The following is a 19261-nucleotide window of genomic DNA, read 5'->3' as shown; positions in this document are numbered from 1 at the left end:
AAGCTGTGAAAATATACCTGGATTCTGCACCCTTTACATCTGGCTTCACTTCAAAGGGCAAAGGCTATCTGAGTTGCTATTTTCTTCCCTAGACTGCATGGTGAAAATGTCAATGACCAAGGTCAAAGATATTTTTCCCACTGGGTGGACATATTAATCTGGGAAATCTGAATAGTGCATTTTATTGAGCAATCCCTTGCTCTGCAGGGCCATGGAATTTTGACTGAGTTTTTCCTTGTCACAGGGTGATGCTCAAAAAGGGGAACCTGGAGAAAGAGGCCCAGGGGTACGTACACAACTGAAATGCCTTCCTAAAAAAGTAATCCCAGGATGCTAAGATTCTGTAATGGATCATTTTGACCCCTGCAGTGTAAGTGCAAAAATGATTTATGTCCACGTGTGCTCTCAATGGCTTAGACAGGCAATCAAACAGATTATGATCTTAGAAGCAGAAACGTGAGGAGAAAATACTCTGTCCAAAGGAGTGATGATGGGACAGGGTTGTCCACCGCATGACATTCCTTGATGCTCAATTTGAGATTTGTGAAAGGCTCAAATAAGAAAAATATTTCGCTTTGCTTCTTGTGTTTTTTTTTTTTAAATAAAGAGTAAATTAAAATTCTGGGAGCATATAAGAATTACATAATCTCAGCTATGCTTTTGTAAATCCAATTCCACAGACAAAAGAAGAGATCGTGCTAGTTGATTTATTATCCCTAAAATTAGAAGATGTCAGAGATTGTCTGAGAAATAACTAGAGTACGTTTCTTCTTTTGCATTTTCCTGGAGAACTGCAGCAGTGTAGCAAATAGCAGAGACGTGTACAGTGACTTAAAGGGAGGCTGTGTTACATTTCTTCTCTCAGCTTGTCCCCTGGGATGAAAGCCCAGGACTCAGACCCAGAGGTTTTAAAAATGGTTCTCTTGGTGTTTTTAATCAATTTCATGAAAAAGTCTGATAGAAAGTTTGAGCATTTCAAAGGAAATTCCTTCAGAAATTTGTGTTACTCATTCCGGAAAAACTTCTTCGTTATCTTCTACATATAAAGCATACTGTCATATGAAAAGAAAATCAAGACAAAGCACTTTTTGTGAAAAGTTCGTGATCTCAGAGGAGAGGTAAAACAGCTACGATATGAAGCAGAATGTCAAAATTTTGTAAAAGTTTCACGCGTAAAATATTACGGGCATTCAGAGGAGACTGGAGCAATCAGGGTAGGTTCTACGAAATGACCCCTAAAGAGTGTAGGACTGGGACAGATGAAGACAGAACAGGAAAGTGGAAGGGGCAGGCATTCTAGACGGAGAGTGCTGTGAGCAGCAACCTGAGGGAGGGCAACGTGTGGGGAAAGGTGGGATGGGGTGCTAGGCTGGAGTGCTGGCAGACACGGCTTGAAGGTGAGAGTGAGTGGTCCATGCCAGCCAGGGGTCTGGGCTTTGCTGGGTGATGGGCAGCCCCTGAGATTTTAGATGAGGTGCATGGCCTGAAAGCTGTGGATTTGGAAGATTAATCTGGCCTGGCTCTAAAAGCGAACCTGAAGTGGGAACAAGCAGAAGGAAAGAGCGTTTTGAAGAACGTTTGTTGCTACTGTAGGCTGTGCGGGAAGTAGTGGGGACATTAGTTAGCGCGGTTCTGGCCAATGTGAAAGCCGCTGCCATGTATGCTTATGATCACGTGAAACAGGCGAGCCAAGTGGAGGTGTGCTGGAGGAATAAGCTACATACTCAATTCTGATGACTTATTACCAGAATAAAAGATGTGCAATATCTCATTGATACTTTTTAAATATTGGTCACATGTTAAAATGACAATATTTTGGACCTATTGGGATAATAAAATATATTATGAAACATTATAATGTGTTCATTCTTGCACTTTTAAGGGGGCTCTTAAGGAATTGAAAATGACACATGGCTCACATTATACTGGACAGCACTGGGCTACAGTGTTGACAACCCAGAAAGGAAGAGAACATCGTGAGAATCAGGAAGGGGTAGAAATGAGGGGAGGCGGTGACTAGCTCTACCTCAGACGTTCAACAAGATTTCCTGAGCACTTGCTGTGCACTGTGCCCTCTTTTAGGTTCTGGGGATACAGAGGTGAGCAAGGTGGAGAGACCCTGTTTCACAAAGTGCTCATGCAGCGGGAGGCAATCAGTAGACGAACAAGTGATAAGAATTCTAGTCTATGACAAAGGTTACGAAAATATAAAACAGGGTCACCAGGGAGTCCTAGGTGGAAAGAGCAGTAGGTACAAAGCCTCAGAGGTGGGAACAAGCTTGGTGAGCCCAGGAAATGGGAACAGAGCCACAGCGTGAGGAGGAGGGGGTGGGAGACAAGGCTATGAGATAGGCAGGGGCGAGAGCACACAGGGCCTGGTTGGCCAGGGTCAGGAGAGTGGATTTAAAACTAAGTGTCCTGGTAATGAGGTGGATAGAACTACAATCTGTCATACAGAGTAAAGTAAGTCAGAAAGAGAAGGACAAATATTGTATGCTAACTCACATATACGGAATCTAAAAATGGTACTGATGAACTCAGTGACAAGAACAAGGATGCAGATACAGAGAATGGACTGGAGAACTCGAGGTATGGGAGGGGGCGGGGGGTGAAGGGGAAACTGAGACGAAGCGAGAGAGTAGCACAGACATATATATACTACCAACTGTAAAATAGTCAGTGGGAAGTTGTTGTATAACAAAGGGAGTCCAACTCGAGGATGGAAGATGCCTTAGAGGACGGGGGCAGGGAGGGTGGGGGGGACTCGAGGTGGGGGAGTCGAGGAAGGGAGGGAGTGTGGGGATGTGTGTATGGGAACAGATGATTGAACCTGGTGTAACCCCCCCCCCAAAAAAAAAAAAAAAAAACCTAAGTGTCCTGGAAGATGCTGGAGAGTTTTAGCTGGTTGGATTAAAAGGATGGGTGGGGCAAGTTTAGAGCAAAAGTGATTATAAAGTTTTGATTCTGTATGATTTGAAATATGATGGTACCATTAATAGAAATAGGGAAGTCAGAAGCAAATTTTGCAGAGACCAATGAGTGCAGTGTTGAATATCTTCATTGAATATTTTAAAACTATTAAGTAAGGGGACCTGAAAGGAAGAAAGAAAGCTGAGGGCAACCAAACAACAGATTGACCAAAGTTCAGAAAACAAATAAACTACAAACCAAACCAAACCAAAAAACAGGAAAAAAAGAGAGTCTACTATAAAAAGTAATGTTCTTTTATTTTTGTACTGTATTGGCTCCTTCCTAAATACAATCTTAACTCTCTTAACACAAAAAATGATAGAATTTAAAAAATGGTGGTATGTTATAAGGGGTGGAGGGCACCCCAAGATTCCTGAGATTGGAAGTACAGCCTTTTTTAGTGCTGTAAACATGAACTGTTTTGATAAACAACCTCAATTTAACTACCTTAATGTAGCCTTTAATTTCAAGCACAGTACTAAACCTTAAACCATATATATGAGTAAGTATTTCTAACATGGATTAAATTGTAGTCTAACATTTTTTTTTAAACTAGTTTTACTTTTATCTTCAATTTCTCAGTAACTGCACATTTGGAGAGAAGCACTATTTCCTTCCTAAAGTTTTCCTTTTTACCTTTTGGAGAAAAGTCATACACAATAAAATTTTGTACTCTGACTCACATGTAACTACAATAACAGCTTGTTTATTTCACTGATTTCTCTAGCTCGCTTAAAATATGTCTTACAATTCTATTTTCATACTTGGAAACTATAGTTGTTTGAAAAAGACACAGGATCCTGTTAGCAAAATACTTCTTGTTGCTTAAAGTTGGTAATTTCCCAGTCTGTGTAATATTCAGTATTGTGTTACTCAAAGGGCTTATGGGCACCGACACAATGGAGAAGGCTGTGTAGGACTCCCAAGAGTGACACACAAGAGCAGCAGAAGCGCTGGCCCCTTATTTAGCATGAGATAAAATATAGTAACTTAAAGGTCACTGTCTCACAGTGTTGACAATGGAACCATTCATTTCCTTGAAGTTCCATATTCTAGACCAAATTTGAAAGGAGGACCATAAATGGATATAAATATTTACGGACATTTTAAAGGCCATCATCTCAGCTCATTTTCAAAGCCAATTTTTCTAACAGTCTCTGTGAAACATCCTTGGCTGTGATAGTTCATAGTTTAAAAGCCGATGTAACAATTTTGAAAGCACTATTATAGGTCGTCACTTCTACAAGGAGCCTCAGTGTGTAGTTTCTCCTTTAGCTTCGGGCCAAAGGGTAAGAAATTGGGTTTGAAAAAATATGTGGAACTGAGTATAGAATGTAATAAAGGGAAAAATAGGTTCTTTTCTTCCCCCTACTATAAACACATTCCCTAAGTGCAGAGGGAAATGAAAGAGCTTACCTTCATATGGTCTTATTTTCCAGGACTGTACAGTTGTGTTTGTTATACTTCATAAACGAAAAACATCAGATACTTCCTCCAACTAAGCCTTCTAATATCATATTTTACTTTTCTTTCCTTTTTAAATTAGGGAATCCCTGGGTACAAGGGTGAGAAGGTAAGTTGGTAACAACAAATAGATCAGAATTTCATAAAGAAAAACAGAAACATAACTGTATTTACACACTTAATAAAAGTTATTTTCCTTTATTTCTGTAAGTCTGGATTCCCAAATTCCTAAGTACATTCTTAACTCTGTTAACATAAAATAATAATAGAACTTAAGGTATGGGTATATGTTATAAAGGATGGAAGGAAGCTGAACATTCCTGAGATTAGAATACAGCCACTCTTAGCCCTGCAAATATGAATTCTTTTAATAGAGAACCCCAATTTAAAAGCTATACAGCATGGTATCCAGGTCAAAACTTTCTATATACAAGTGGATGCAGCAATACTACAATCACGCTGCTGCTTTGATGCTTAACTTCCTATGAAATGTAGACACAAGACCCTCTCATGGGGGAAAGAGGATCTAAGCTGGTTAAGCAGTAAAGAATTACTTATTTTGTTCAGTCAGGCATCTGGGTAGAGCTTGCAGGTGAGTAAATTTGACAAAACAAGTTGGTAGATTATTTTATTATTATTTGCAAATTACAAATTAGGAAATCAAACTGATGCAAAAGAAATTAACATGTTAGAGTGGGTGTCAGGAATCTTTGAGAATGTTCAATGGTTCATTCATAAGTTTATGCCACTACTATATGCTTTCTATTATCAGATTTTCTATCTGAAATCAGACCATGTCCTTATCATTCATTCTGTCCTATAACCCTCAGACCTGGGCGAGAGGCATGTACTTTACAGGGTCCTGCCCTGGGTTTCCTCCAACCTCCTCACTCATGATGGAGCCAAGAGTCTGCAGGGTGAGAGGCCCATGCCCCCTTCTCCTGGTTCATGCTTTGGATAACCAAGGCTCTAGAAGTCCCTGCAAAATGGCCTAAGCCTACTTCGAAGGCACACACAACCTCTTTCCCGTGTGCACCTTCTTCCTAAGCCTGAGCGAAACACAATGGAAGTCTTGTTGGGGCAGGAGGTGGCCATGGAGTGGGCTGTGATGTGCTGCCTGGGGCACCTTCACGGACACACACTCTTAGCTCCTTTTGCTGCGGAAGGGGCTGGAGGTGGGAAGTGAAGTGGGAGCTGGACCTCTGAGGAATTCCAAAATTCTTAAACTTTTTATTCCCTTTGGAGATATGTTTGTCAATAAAGGAAACCATAACATTACTAGTTTATTAGCTTGATTTGGAACTTTCAGCTATTTAGATATATGGTATGTGGGCCTCTGCTTGCACTCTTGCCCTGGGCCCTGTAAACGTTAGGGGTAAACCTACATACAGGCAAATAAATATATCCCTAAACACTGGAAATGTTAGGTCTAAAAGGGGAAGGGCGTAAGAAATGCCGGGATTCTGTACTTAGCCATGAGAACCTGAACAACTCAGTATCTTAGAGTGTCTGTTTCTTCATCTGTATAGAACGGGATTAATACAGGGTGGTTGGAGAATCAAATAGAATAATGGATGTGACGATGTGTTTTAAATTACTTGCCGGTCTATAAACATAAAGTGCTATTTTAAAGAGAGGGAATAAGCGAAAATATGGGAAAGTTACAAAAGTTTCATAATTGTAAAATTGTCCTATATATACAGGACAATTGTCCTATACATACATGAAGAAAGTTCTCCATGCCCCCCATTTTGAATTATACAATATGCTAATAATCAATACCAGGAAACTCTCTGTATATATTTTTTAAAAGATTCACTTAAACTTCTGGAGAATAACAGATTCACTAGAGGGGCCCTCGTTTGGAAAATACAAGCTGTCAGAGCAAAAGGACCCTGAACCATCGACACTCAAACCAGAATTTCACCAGGAGAAGCAGCATCAGAAATCAGAGGCTGGGAACAGAGCTAATCTGTGCAGAGTTTTCGAAAGCACTTGCTCTCGGAAACTTTGTAGTTGTGACCATTCCACAGGGATTACTGAGCCCACCAGAAAAGAAAACGCCTTTGCAGAGGCAAATAACATGAGTACAGTATTTTCATTGTTGGGAATCTGCCCCCAGACCAACGCTGTTCCTCAGGACCCTATAGCTAACAAATCTGTCTGGACAAATGGAATGTGAATTCTAGCCAAAAGAATTTTGAGCGTATTTATGGTACTTTTCTGTTTGATATTTTGGCGGTTGACTCATTTTATTTCCATCCAACATTCTTAAATTAATTGCTTTTTAATTGATTCTTCAAGAGTGATTTTCCATTTGCATTCAGAAATAAATGTTCAACTTGTTTCAAGTGAAAGCTCCGTTTTTCCTGGGTCAGTCTGACTCACAATATGATGTGGAGAGAGAACAGATTGCTTTTGAACAGGGGCATAGCTGGATCTAAAAATTGTACCTCCCTCTTGCCTGGTCCCGATGCCAGCAATATCCCATGCAGGACCCTAGGCAGAAGTGTCAGGTTAGTGGAAAGTAACACTAAATCAGGGGCTAGGAACAGAGCTAATCTGTGTGCCCTGTTCAGCTTTGGGTGGCTGAGGAAGAACACGGACTTGGGAGTATAACAGACTGAAGCTTGTGGTCATGAGCAAGCTACTTAATATCTCTGAGCCTCATTTTCCTCTGATATGAATGGAGACATATGTGTCCTTGCAAGGCTATTGTGGGGGATCAGCAGTAACGTCAAGGCTTTGGATCTATACTTAGTGGCCACAATTATGATTTCCCTTCTCAGAGCAAAGTGTGGTCTGCAGGCTGGCTGTCAATCTGTGGGTTGTTTGTTGCTATTTTGTGATGAGATGAAGCTTGCACCAGAATATAAATCCACTGTATCACTAAACATACTTTTTAGTTCCGCTGACATTTATTTTTCATAGCAAGATATCCACAGCAAGGAAGGAGAGCAGTGATGTACATTCTAACATAAGTTCCTTATGTCATTATGTAGTAGAAATTTGAGTTGCGTGTTTCAGAAAAGCACAGAGGTAATAAAGCAGCAGCAGAAACAGAAACTAGTAGTGAGGACACCAGACTAGGAGTCATTGGCTGGCATGGACATTTACATAAGTCATTTAATCTCCCCAAATGAACTGCCTTATCTTAAAAATATGAATTGCTTTGAGGCTCAGAATAAATATAGGTATGTATGAAACGCATTTTGAAAATTCTCACTTTGTTTTTCTAATTGACTTTGTTACCTTTTAGTTCTAATTATTAGAAGTCTTCAAAGTCTGATATAATGGATTTGTATTCAGAGGCCCCAATTCTCATTCTATCTGAGCAAGTTACTTAAACTTTTGAAATCACAAATTTTCAGTCTGTGAAATTGGGCTAATAACATCTACCTCAGACAGTCAATGTTAGATTAACTGACATAATGTCTGTAAAATAACATTAGTAATAAACAGTAAAGCATAATTCAAGTGTTAGCTTTTTCCCCATTAATATTCCAGGAAAGGCAGGACTGTAGTCTGTGGTGATGGAAAATACACAGCATGCTTGTCGCCGTGCTGGATTCTCTCTGTCACCGCAGACCTTGATCATTCTCCACCAAGTCAGGACATGTTCTCAGAATCTTTCTCTCACAGTTCTCTAGGCAAACACTACTAATTGATCAAAGCTGGTGCTCAGTCTGTAGCATGTGGTGTTGCGGAAAGAATAGTGACTCAGAGCCTGAGTAGACCTGGGTTCAGACCTTGGTTCTTCTTACTAGCCCAACAAGTTACCTTGTTGAGCTTAAGTTTCCTCATGTATAAAATAAGATGAAGGTGAAGGAGATTATGAGGTACAAACTGCCAGTTATAAAATAAATAAGTCACAAGGATGAAATGTATAGCACAGGGAATATATATATGTACAGCCAATATTTTATAATAACTTTGGATGGTGTGTAATCTATAAAAATACTGAATCACTATGTTGTACATGTGAAACTCCTATAATATTGCATGTCAACTATACTTCAATTGAAAAAAAAGACATCAATGGATCAAATTGCAAAAAAAAAAGGGAATTGAAAAACTGACCTCATTGGGCTGTAATGTGGATTCAATTAAATCACATATGCAAAGGGCATATAATATATAGTAGATATTCATTAAACCCTAGTGTCTTTCCTTTTAATTTCATCCACGTCTCAAAAATGTTTAACCTCATTAGGTGGTATCACTAAATTGATTATGTCAAGTTAAGAATGACTCATGGATAAAATTTTTCAGAGCTCAAGGCCCAAACAACCCACAGTATTGATAAAATTGTGTACAACTCATCAGACTGCTCATAAGATTCTGCTAGGAATCTTTTAAAAAGAATCCCAACACTGAATGACTGCAAATATCTTCTTATTTACTTCATGTATTTATTTTTAGGGTGAACATGGAGAATGCGGTAAACCAGGAATAAAAGGTGACAAAGTAAGGAAATTGTTTTTAAAATGCTAACAGCTGTGATCCCTTTGGGGCTGAGTTTCCTTAAGAGGAAATTCCTGGATGTATTATGTTGCTCTCACTACTGGAATTACAGAGTCATCTGCTCAATTTTCACATCTGTACAACATGAAGAAAAAAACAAAGCCATCCCTAACTTTACTGATGGAGCCTCCAAATGCCTTTCTTATGGACCATTAAGACTTTGCCTTGCGACACCCTAACCTCTGAGGTCACCCACAAAATCTTATGGTGAAAAGAATAACTTAACTAGCAAAGTCAATTCAAGCTCCAATTGGGTCAAAGTAAAATTGTTTTCCAGATGTTAACACTGAGAACAAGCACCTTTTGAAGTACAGTGAAGAACTCTATGAAATAAGTTAATGAAATACTTTTCAATAATGTGGAAGAGCTAGACACAGATACGGGTTTGAAATCTGAAAATGCAGCAAGCCACATATAAGTGGGTAGTTATTTACCTTTCATTAAAAAAATAAATACTAATAAAATATGTAAACTGGAGACAATATTAAAATTTAAGGAGTTCCTTAGTGGACCAGAAATACAGAGAGTATATTTGAAACACGATAAAGGATTCCAAAAAACTACAGAGTAAGAGTAAATAGTTTTCATTATAATTAAGAACTGCTAACAGCATGCCACCAAGATACCAAAGTCTTTCAATATCTATCTTTTAATTATGGGAAGAGTCAAGGAGAGAAAACGAGGCAGAAGGTGAAAAGGATAAAATAGTGACACTGACCTGTGCAACTAAACACTTTAAATAGCTTGAAACTTTCTGAAAGCTTTTAAACTACTGTAGAGTTAAAGGTCAGATGAACCTGAAAAATGTAGGCTTGGTAACTATCTCTGGGCAAAATGAAAGGTGTAATAATGAGTGGATTCTTCCTGGAGAATAACTGAAAATGGGAGATGGACATGGACTTGAAAATACAGGATGGACACATAGAATAGAACCAAAATGAGTCAAACAATAATTGGAAGAACTATTTGAAATAAAAATGGCTGACAAAGATTTAATACAGTTCATTGACTAAGATGCCAGGGATTGTTAAATGTCTTATTATTTTCTGGGCTACAAAAAGAACAAAGGAAAAATATTGCCCATTGCAAATGTAAGGTGCAATTGATTGTATGCTGTATCCCAATTTCAGAGATGTAAAAATCTGAAAAAATGCATGTCTAAGGTCAATGGAATATAGTGTCCTTGATGTGAAGAGTTCATGTAAGTTTACATGTAAAACGTATAAAGAACACAAAGAAACATAAAAGGAAATATAAATGGGTAATAAATGAAAAAGTATCCAAACGCATAAGCAATCAGATAAGTAAAATTAAAACATTAAGATATTACTTCACCTATCAAATTAGCAAACACTGAAATAACACATAATAGTATTGAAAGGGATTTTGTAAAATGAAGATGCACTGTCTCTACTCAGGCAGTGAGAATGGAAATCTGAACAAACTTTGTAGAGGAAATTTTTACTTTTTCTTTCCATATATGGTGTGAAAGACAAAAGAGAGTGAGAGCCTTAAATATGCTTAATCTCTGCATCATTCATCTTCTTCTAGGAAATTATCCTTAGGAATGAATCAGAAGTTGGACAAAGATTTACACACAAAGACATTTACTATAATATTAACAATAGAAATCATCAGAAACAACTTAAATGTCAAAACTAGGGAAGTGAGAGGTTATGATAGATTCATATTCTCGGATATTATTCAGTTTACTAAGAGTTTTCAATGACATGGAAAAATATTTTTGATAGAATGGAAGACCAGATAAGCAGGACACAAAATTGGATATACGCTTTGATCAAATTATTTGAAGAAAACTCTATTGGGAATAATATTGGACGAAAATATGCCTAAAATGTTGCAGTTGCCTCTGTGTGATTTTTTTTTCCATTAATTTGCTTTTTCCTATAATTGTCAAGATATGTCTATTATAAACAGGTTACCTTTTGGTAATAAGAAAAAAGTGGAAATCAGAGAAAAGAGAGACAAGATTATATTATACTCTCGTAAAAACAAATTTAAAGGGCTTCCTAATTATGGGACATATGAAATACTTTCTATTGGAAGAGTGTTGAGTATAAACTGTGTTTTGCCAAGTTCCATGTCTTGAAGATGGGCAAGAAAGTTATCTAGATATTGTGGAAACTCACTAAATTGTTAATTTAAGTGACTGCCTTGCTTGAAGGAAACAATACTCCACCAAGTTTATTGCTTTCTAAGCATTAAGAAATAAATTTTTAAAATTCTGATCAAAATGTTAATATACAGGCAAAGGACTTGACCTAAAATCGTGTTTTCATGGAGTTTGTTTACTAAAGGAAAGTTTACTGACAAGTTGGTTTGTTAATTAAGATCGTTTTCTTAACAATAATTCTGTTGGCTTCAATATTTGGATAACCTGGGAAGACCGGACATTGCCGGGAACACAGTCCGTTCTATTCCAGTAAAATCATTGTAAATTGAATGGATATTTAGAGCAGCTTACAACTGTATTCCACAGGGATCCCCAGGGCCAAGTGGACTTAAGGGACCCAGAGGACTTCAGGTAAGGAGGCGAAAACCAACTCTAAGTCTGTATGAGAACCACCTAGGGAGCTTTTAAAATCTCTTTGCCCACTTGCACCCTCTACTAACTCAGTCAGAATGTCTGGGCATTGGAGCCAGGCATCAGTATTTTTAAAGATTCCCAGGTGGTTCCAGTGTGTACCTCCTTCAAGATAGGAACCAGCAGGTGAATCTACTTAGTGAGTAGCTGAAGGGATAAAAGTAAAAAATTAGAGTCTAGGAAGGTGAATAAAGTCAAAGCAGTTAAAAGCAGAATGTAACTATGTTTGCATTGCTGTTTAAGGCAGTTGAAAAAGCCATGCATTTTATCTAAATTACAGCATGTGTATTGTTCCCATCATTATAAGTAGTTACCGCTCAATAACATGAAATGATTCTTTAAGGCATTTATTTTAGACTTATCCCAGGGATTTCAGAAAATAATTGGATCAGTTTTTTCCAGTCTGCGGACTTGCCTTGTCTAAAGTTGCAATGGGGAGAGGGTGTGTGAATGAACTAATTTCAGAATTTCAAAAAGTCTACTGAAAATTATACCTTTACCCCAAATTCCCTAGATGGCATCCAGTTAACCATCACCTCCTTTACTCTGGTCTGGAATTGTTTCAGGGCAGGGCAGGGCAGTAACTCTGATGATCACAGAGTCATTGGAAATTCCAACTTTCAGTTTTCTATGCCTTAGATATATTTTTTTAAAGTTGTTGTTTATTCTAAATCTTTCCAAAGAGGGGTCCAGGATAGGAGTAATGTTGGAAACACGGATTTAGAAAACAAACACCTCATTAATAAATGTTTGCTCTCAGCTTAGGCACTATTTTGGAAGCTGTGTTTGACACAAGGGATTTTATCTCATTCCATTTCTCAATCATGTGTAACCCCAACTTAACTCTGAGTTAGTCTGCCTTCTAACTCCAGGATCTCTAGGGACCCTAATGAATGATCCGTTCCTGACTGGCCTTTTGTATCCAGCACTAATTCTTGGTTTTCATCTTGGAGCAGGGCATTACTGGACCTCCAGGGGATCCAGGCCCGAAGGGATTTCAAGGCAATAAGGTAATCATACCTGTTGATCACAGAAGGTAAAGTGCCTTTCCCCTAGTGAACTATGGTAACACATGTTTCTATTAGGCAGAAATCAGTGGATTCTTTGAGGATGAATCTTTGGAAATACATAATAACCTGCAGGTGTTATACACAGAATCATGTTTAAGTACATGCAGGAAGTCAGTGTCATAGCTTTTTCAATGAATATTATTATTCCAAGGGGCATTATTAAATATAAGCCATTTTCCAGAATTTTTACAGTTTCCATCTTACTTCTGCCCTTTAGTCATTTAATGACTCTCTAGAAACTGAAAAGTAGTAATAAGTAACACAATTCAAATCACTCTATTTCCAACAGGTAATGTCAACTCAATATACAGGTTATAAGAGAAGGTGATTTATAACTGTCATACCAACAAAAGTGAAACTTCTTTAAATTGCAAGGATGTAATCTCAACTACCAGCACCAGCTTTGTAATGCCATTCTATAGATAACCAGGCAAGACAGATAGGGAGGGATTGATTAGAGCCAGGTGGAACCAAAAGATGCAATAGAAGGGATCTTTAAAAGACCTGTTTATAAGACTGTTTTGCAACGAGAGTGGCCATTAATTTGCTGAAAACAAGCGTTTGAATGCCTTTTTAATTCTTCTCAATGCTTAGTAAATTTCACAGATATAGTAAATATCCAATAAAAGGTGTTGAGTTAGTGACTGGAGATCTGTGGAATTTGTGACAGTAATAACAGCAGATGGTACTGTCCCCAGAGGACCCTAGATAAAGCCAATCTTTTTTTTTTTTTAATCTTTATTGGAGTATAGTTGCTTTACACTATTGTCAGTTTCTGCTGTACAACAAAGTGAAAGAGCCGCATGTATACATATATCCCCACATCCCCTCCCTCTTGAGCCAGTCTTAAAAGGGTGCTATTAAATTTAAGTTGTGGGGAGCAGTTGGGCTACTTGAGTGTTCTTTTTCCAGAGAGAGGTAAAGGAGTGGCATGTATAGCATTTTTAATGAGATAATGACAATGTGTGATTTCCCAGGGCAGTTTTAATTGGCAAATTAAAATAGAACGAGCTTCTCTGTGGGCATGTGCTCAAGTTTCATCTGGGGAAACTGTCTTTTCCAGTCCTTGCCTATGATTAATTCTCTCTGGGGGAAAGAAATGGTTCTTTTGAATACTGAGTAGAAGTTTTTAAAAAATTGCCTGGGCTGTAGGTAAAATCCTGCAGCAAGGAAAAAAATATATATTTTGACAGTCCACACTTATTTTTGGCTTCTTTGGTTGCCTAAGATGATAATTTTCACATGTTTCTGAGAAAGAGGCGTAAAATCAGGGATCAGGTTTGAAGTCTGCAACAGTGATAGAATTATAGACTGTTTGAGCCACAAGGGATATTAGAAATCATACTGGCCCAAAGGTTTCATTTTGGAAAATGAGAAATGAAGTCTGGAAGGCAGGGCATCTGTGGAGGTGCTGGGCTGGGAGCAGGGTGTGTGGCTTCGGGAGATGGTGGATGGCAGTTCATAGAAAAGTGCCACCATTTCATCACCTTTCTTTATGTCTCATACAGTTACTACTTAGATTCTTCTTTTAAAATGAATTTATTTCCACAGAGTTTAGCTTTTAATTCTAACAATGCATTAATTCTTAGAAAGAATAAATAATGCGTCAAGTATTTTGGGGGAGGAGGTAGTTTTCTGGCATAATAACAGTTCATGCTTGACTTTCACAACATCATCATCAAAGGGATCATTTTTCCTAAAGTATCTGAGGACTTCAACTTTCCAAGGGCCTCTCTTTTAAAAAATTCTTTTTTTCAAAGACTGTGGTAAAGATATTTAACATAAAATTTTATTACTTATTTATTTACTTAATTTTTGGCTGCATTGGGTCTTTGTTGCTGAGCACTGGCTTGCTCTAGTTGTGGCGAGCAGGGGCTACTCTTCATTGCAGTGCACAGGCTTCTCTTGTTGCGGAGCACAGGCTCTAGGTGCACGAGCTTCAGTAGTTGTGGTGCACAGGCTTTGTCGCTCTGCAGCATGTGGGATATTCCCGGTCCAGGGATGGAACCCGTGTCTCCTGCGTTGGCAGGTGAATTCTTAACCACTGAGCCACCAGGGAAGCCCCAAGATGTTTAACATAATATTATCACAGGTTTAAAATCACAAAATTCACTGCCAGGTGAACACACAAAATTGCCAGTTAAAAATATGTCAATATCTAGAGCATATTGGGGGATATGGGAAGAGAGTAAAATGGGAGTGAGCGTCTCATTTTTTTCCTAGTTATATTTTTGGCTTAAGGTCACAGATTTAATGGTCTCTTGACTGTTACTTGGAGACTATTCTAATTTCTACTCCTCTTTGGATCTGTCAACCAGACATGCATGTCTTAGGTTTTGTACATTTATTCTTATATTGTCTTAAAAGTCAGGTTTTAGGGAATGATTTCATCCTGCATCCCAGAATGTACTTCTAAATCTTAAAAACTTAATAAACTATTTTTTCCCTCAATCTGGAAACAATGTTTTATAGTGATATTTCCTTTCATCCATTACCATTTTATTACAAAATGGTTTTACGACATTGCTATTGCAATTTGTGCCCCCAGAACCCTCTAAATTTCAGTATTTCCGTATTTTCCAGTGGACACAGGGAGGATTATTATTTTGAAAGCTTCTATAATAATAGATAGCATTTACTTAGTACATATTTACCATGTACAGATACAGTTCTAAATACCCATTTAACATAATACCACCTTGTAAGGCATGACCTATTCTCACCCCTACAGTGCAGATTAGGCTACTACGGCATAGAGAGTTTAAGCAGTGGATTCAAGTCTACACAGCTAGTAAGGGACAGAGTCAGGATTCAAATCCAGCCAATCTCTCTTAACCACCATATTATACTCATCTCCTTAGGAAAACTGCTGAATTTCTCGGGTAGTCAACCTGAGATAAATGCCTTCTTTTGGACAGTATGGAAATTGCATGTCTTCCCCTTTAGTGTAGTCTGGCTGGAAACAATGGTCTGTTGAGAGTGGATTTCTATTTGGTTATAAGATGCATCTGAAAATGCAGGAGAAGGAGGAAAGGAATCTCATGGGGAAAAGACACCAGTAATGTGCATTTTCAAATATTTTGCGTCTTTATAAGACCTTAAAATAGAAACCTTTGGTCATGTAACATTTGCAAAGATTACATGGGAATTTTTAGACAGGGCCTGCCGATGAATTTGAATTTAGGAACAGTCTCTCTCCTGAACGACAGTCCTGTTCTGTTGCTCTAAGTGGTTGGATTTTCTTCATCAAAGGGTTTGCAGAAAAGGTGGCCAAAGAATAAAAGGAAAAAATAGCATGTGTGAAATCAAGGAAAAATGTGATTCTGGCCCTGTTTCACATATCATTTCTGTCACTAATATTTTCCATATGTAAAGTAACTCCCATTCTTAGTATATAGTTACACACATAGTAAATATATACTAAGTAAATGCTATGACCTTGTTGCCTTAGAAACAAAACTTAGATGTTTCTCAGAATGAAGCCTTTGAGGCCACCTCAGCCTCTCCCATACATGAGGGTCAAGAGTGGTATGCATAAGAAGAACAACCCATCAGGCTCTAAAATCAATTAGAACTATCATCATGCAAGTGTCCGACAAGGCGTATTCCTAGGACCAAACTGGCAACGTCCCTTAGGAGAGAGCACTGCGCTCTTTCTCAGCGAAAACTGAGGGCCTAGGAGCCGAGGCCACCTTCCAAAGGCTGCTGTGGTGGTTCGGGTGGCAATCCCATCCGGCCATAGAATGGGCCCTCCAGTAACTAGGAAGAATGGCTCAAGACTAGCAGGCCTTTCAAATCACAGAGAACAAGTAACCAAAATTAGTTTTGAACAAATAAACAGAGTAGAATGCTGGGTGTGCCAAGCCTACATGAGGTAATTTTTGCCATTTCTTTTGCCATTTTTCTGGATGTCCTTCTGAAGTTATTTCTGAAGGGTGTTTTCTTCTCAGATTGAATCCAAATCTGCTCTTTCCAAGAACCTCTTTGTGCTCTGGGTGGAGGGACTGCTCACTGTGGCCTGAGCAGGAAATAGCTTGTGACACGTTGACAGCTTCAGTGCTAAGGCCGAAAGGGCATTAGGAATTATCCCTGATGTACTTCCCCTAGGCAGAGTGGCATGTGTTAATCCTCAAACAATTTAAAAATACTGTGATTTTTATGTTATATATTTATTTATCTTAACAGATGTATTGCCTCCTTTATTCTAACTTCTTCCATTTTTCTACTCTAGGATGTTCATATATTTTCTGCAGGGCTTTTCCCCTCTAAGTGTTTTCTTCTTGTGCTACCCTCAAGTGTAAGAAACTCAAAGTTCTCTTACTTTATGTTCAGTTTATCCTCTAAGATGTTAAGAAAACTCATAGAAAATTGCATCAGGCTGGTCCAATTTAATAAATGGATATGGTCCGTGTAAATAATCTCCATCCATGCCTCCAAAATAAACAACAGACCTAGTATTAATGAATAAGTGAAACATGTCTTAAAGGAAGTAAATGAGGGGGAAGGAAGCACTTAGCCCACTCCACGCTCTGCACTGCATCTGAGTCTTGGACATCCTACTCCTCCTTATCTAGCTCTGTCATGCTTCCACCCCATTTTTTGAGGTTCCCAAGCACAGTAGATATTTTTTTAAGCAGTTAGTGTTCTTATCAAGAAATTAAGTAAAGGACAGGTAACTATACAGATCCTGAAATTAAAATTGTAAAGCTAGTAAACTTTCAAGAAAACATACTACAATATCCTGTTTTCTTGAAAATGCTCCATGAAAAGAGGTTAGTTGTTAAAACAGGGATGGTTGTCAACCTTTGATGTAGCTACTAGGAATGCATATGAATTTTGGCAGCTGGAAGAGTACTAATCAAGTTTCCTTTTAGCTTCTGTGCATTATACCTTTCAACATTGCCAGTCTTCTTTCAAATATGAACCACTGGCAGGAGAATAGACAGATATGTACAGGTCCATCACTGTTTTGGAAAAACCCAAAGCAGAAAATCTAGTGACAATGGGTCAGGAGTACTGCTACCATCTCTGAGAGAGAAAAATACACATTTAAGATAAGCAACAAATAAGTATTTGTTGAAAGAATGAATGAGTGAATGAAGAAATGGTCTTAAATGGGATGAGATGTTAATGGTTTCATATGCAAACAGGTCAAAGAGGCAGGACCTATGCAGTCACTTAGACTGTCAATTTTGCAGGTTTTGGAAAGCTTTGAGAGATTGAGGGGGGATGGGGGGTTGACAAGGGATTGTGGAAGGAATCAGAGAGAAGGATGCAATAGCCAGGAATTTTGACCACTCTTCCAAGATATGCGGATAATAAATAGAAACAGGAGAGTGTTGACATAACCCATCAAAAGCTTCTCATGCATTTAATAACCTAATGTGTTATTTATAATTCCACTTTCTTCTAAGAGAGCCACGGAGGCTTGGAACTCAGCTATACAACTTAGAGTCTTATGTTTTCTCTAATGTCACTATTTTCACTAGAACAGATATATCATTAATGAAGATTTAGTAGTTTCAAAAATACATTCTTTAGTTTTGCCATTATTTAAATATTGATACCTGATTTGACTTAGTAGCTTCAGTAGGTCAACCTACTGAACATAACTAATATTTCAACTGTGGTTTAGAAAGAGTTCAAATACCCCAAATATGAACAACTACGAAGAAGCTGAAACTTTCTCCTCAGAGTAGAATGTTGTGTAGTTTTATTTCAGCTCTCACAAAACTCAGAAGCCTAAAAATCCCCAAACACCATGATGTTGCTTTCAGCCACTAAAAAAACCATGATTTCTCATAGGATATAATTCCTTATAACTTGATGGGAAGGAAATCAGGTGAAACATATAGACATCAACAATCCCTAGTACAGAATAATCAATCAAACAGAAAACTTTTTTAAGTTCACAGCTCTCTTAATGAGAGAATGACTATATTTTTGGCTTCATGTAAAGTATTTTAAGTCTAGGGTACTCGACGCATCAGCTTTTCCAGTCGTTCAAAACCAATAATGGGCCTCCTGGTTCTCCTGGTAGGCTAACATCTTTGAACAAGGTTGCGACTGCTCCGTGTATAGCAGTGCAAAGAGAAGCATCCCTTTACAATTTTAATTACAAATACCTGTCTAATGAAGAATCAGAGCCAAGCTGACAAACTATGTGACTGTTTTCTCTTCAGGGATGTCAAACTCTAAATGCTATTTCTGTCCTGGGCCTAATTAAAGGGAAAGAATCATTTGTAATCCAGCGATTCTCGTTGTGGAAAGGGCTTTGACCTACATGCCTATCTGCCCACCAGAATTCTAAATGAGCGTATTAACTCATCTGACTTGAAACGACGAATGGTGACAACTTGAAGTGGCTGCCAGAACATGTGGCATGTCAGCTCTTGGCTTCAAGACCGGTGATTTTCCTCCCCAAATCTCTGACGCATGTGGTCCTTGCAGATGGGGTGCACTGTGTGTGCGTGTGTACCTGCGCACGCATGTGCAGAGGCTGCCAAGACGAAAACTCTGATACATCAGGGAACCCAAGATCCTGCCAACATTTCCCACCAAGGTGCTGAGTCTAACCCATATGCCCAGTCAAGCGGGGCACTAACGTGGAACAAAATCAGTCACTGCA

At 38.4% G+C, this 19261-nt stretch overlaps 1 protein-coding gene across 1 annotated transcript in view; it reads left to right on the top strand.

The window, feature by feature from the left end:
* COL28A1 (collagen type XXVIII alpha 1 chain) overlaps positions 1-19261 on the top strand; it is a 159091-nt gene that overhangs the window by 13251 nt on the left and 126579 nt on the right. Inside the window, exons 6-10 of the mRNA XM_057732394.1 lie at positions 245-286; positions 4517-4543; positions 8857-8901; positions 11459-11503; positions 12520-12573. Of these exons, the coding sequence (XP_057588377.1) occupies positions 245-286; positions 4517-4543; positions 8857-8901; positions 11459-11503; positions 12520-12573 (213 nt within the window). The remainder of the gene's footprint in view (positions 1-244; positions 287-4516; positions 4544-8856; positions 8902-11458; positions 11504-12519; positions 12574-19261) is intronic.

This window comes from Hippopotamus amphibius, chromosome 4 (assembly GCF_030028045.1).
Source record: "Hippopotamus amphibius kiboko isolate mHipAmp2 chromosome 4, mHipAmp2.hap2, whole genome shotgun sequence".
NCBI lineage: Eukaryota > Metazoa > Chordata > Mammalia > Artiodactyla > Hippopotamidae > Hippopotamus > Hippopotamus amphibius.
The sequence above is the reverse complement of the archived record's forward strand: the minus strand, read 5'-3'. Positions and strand labels throughout refer to the sequence as shown.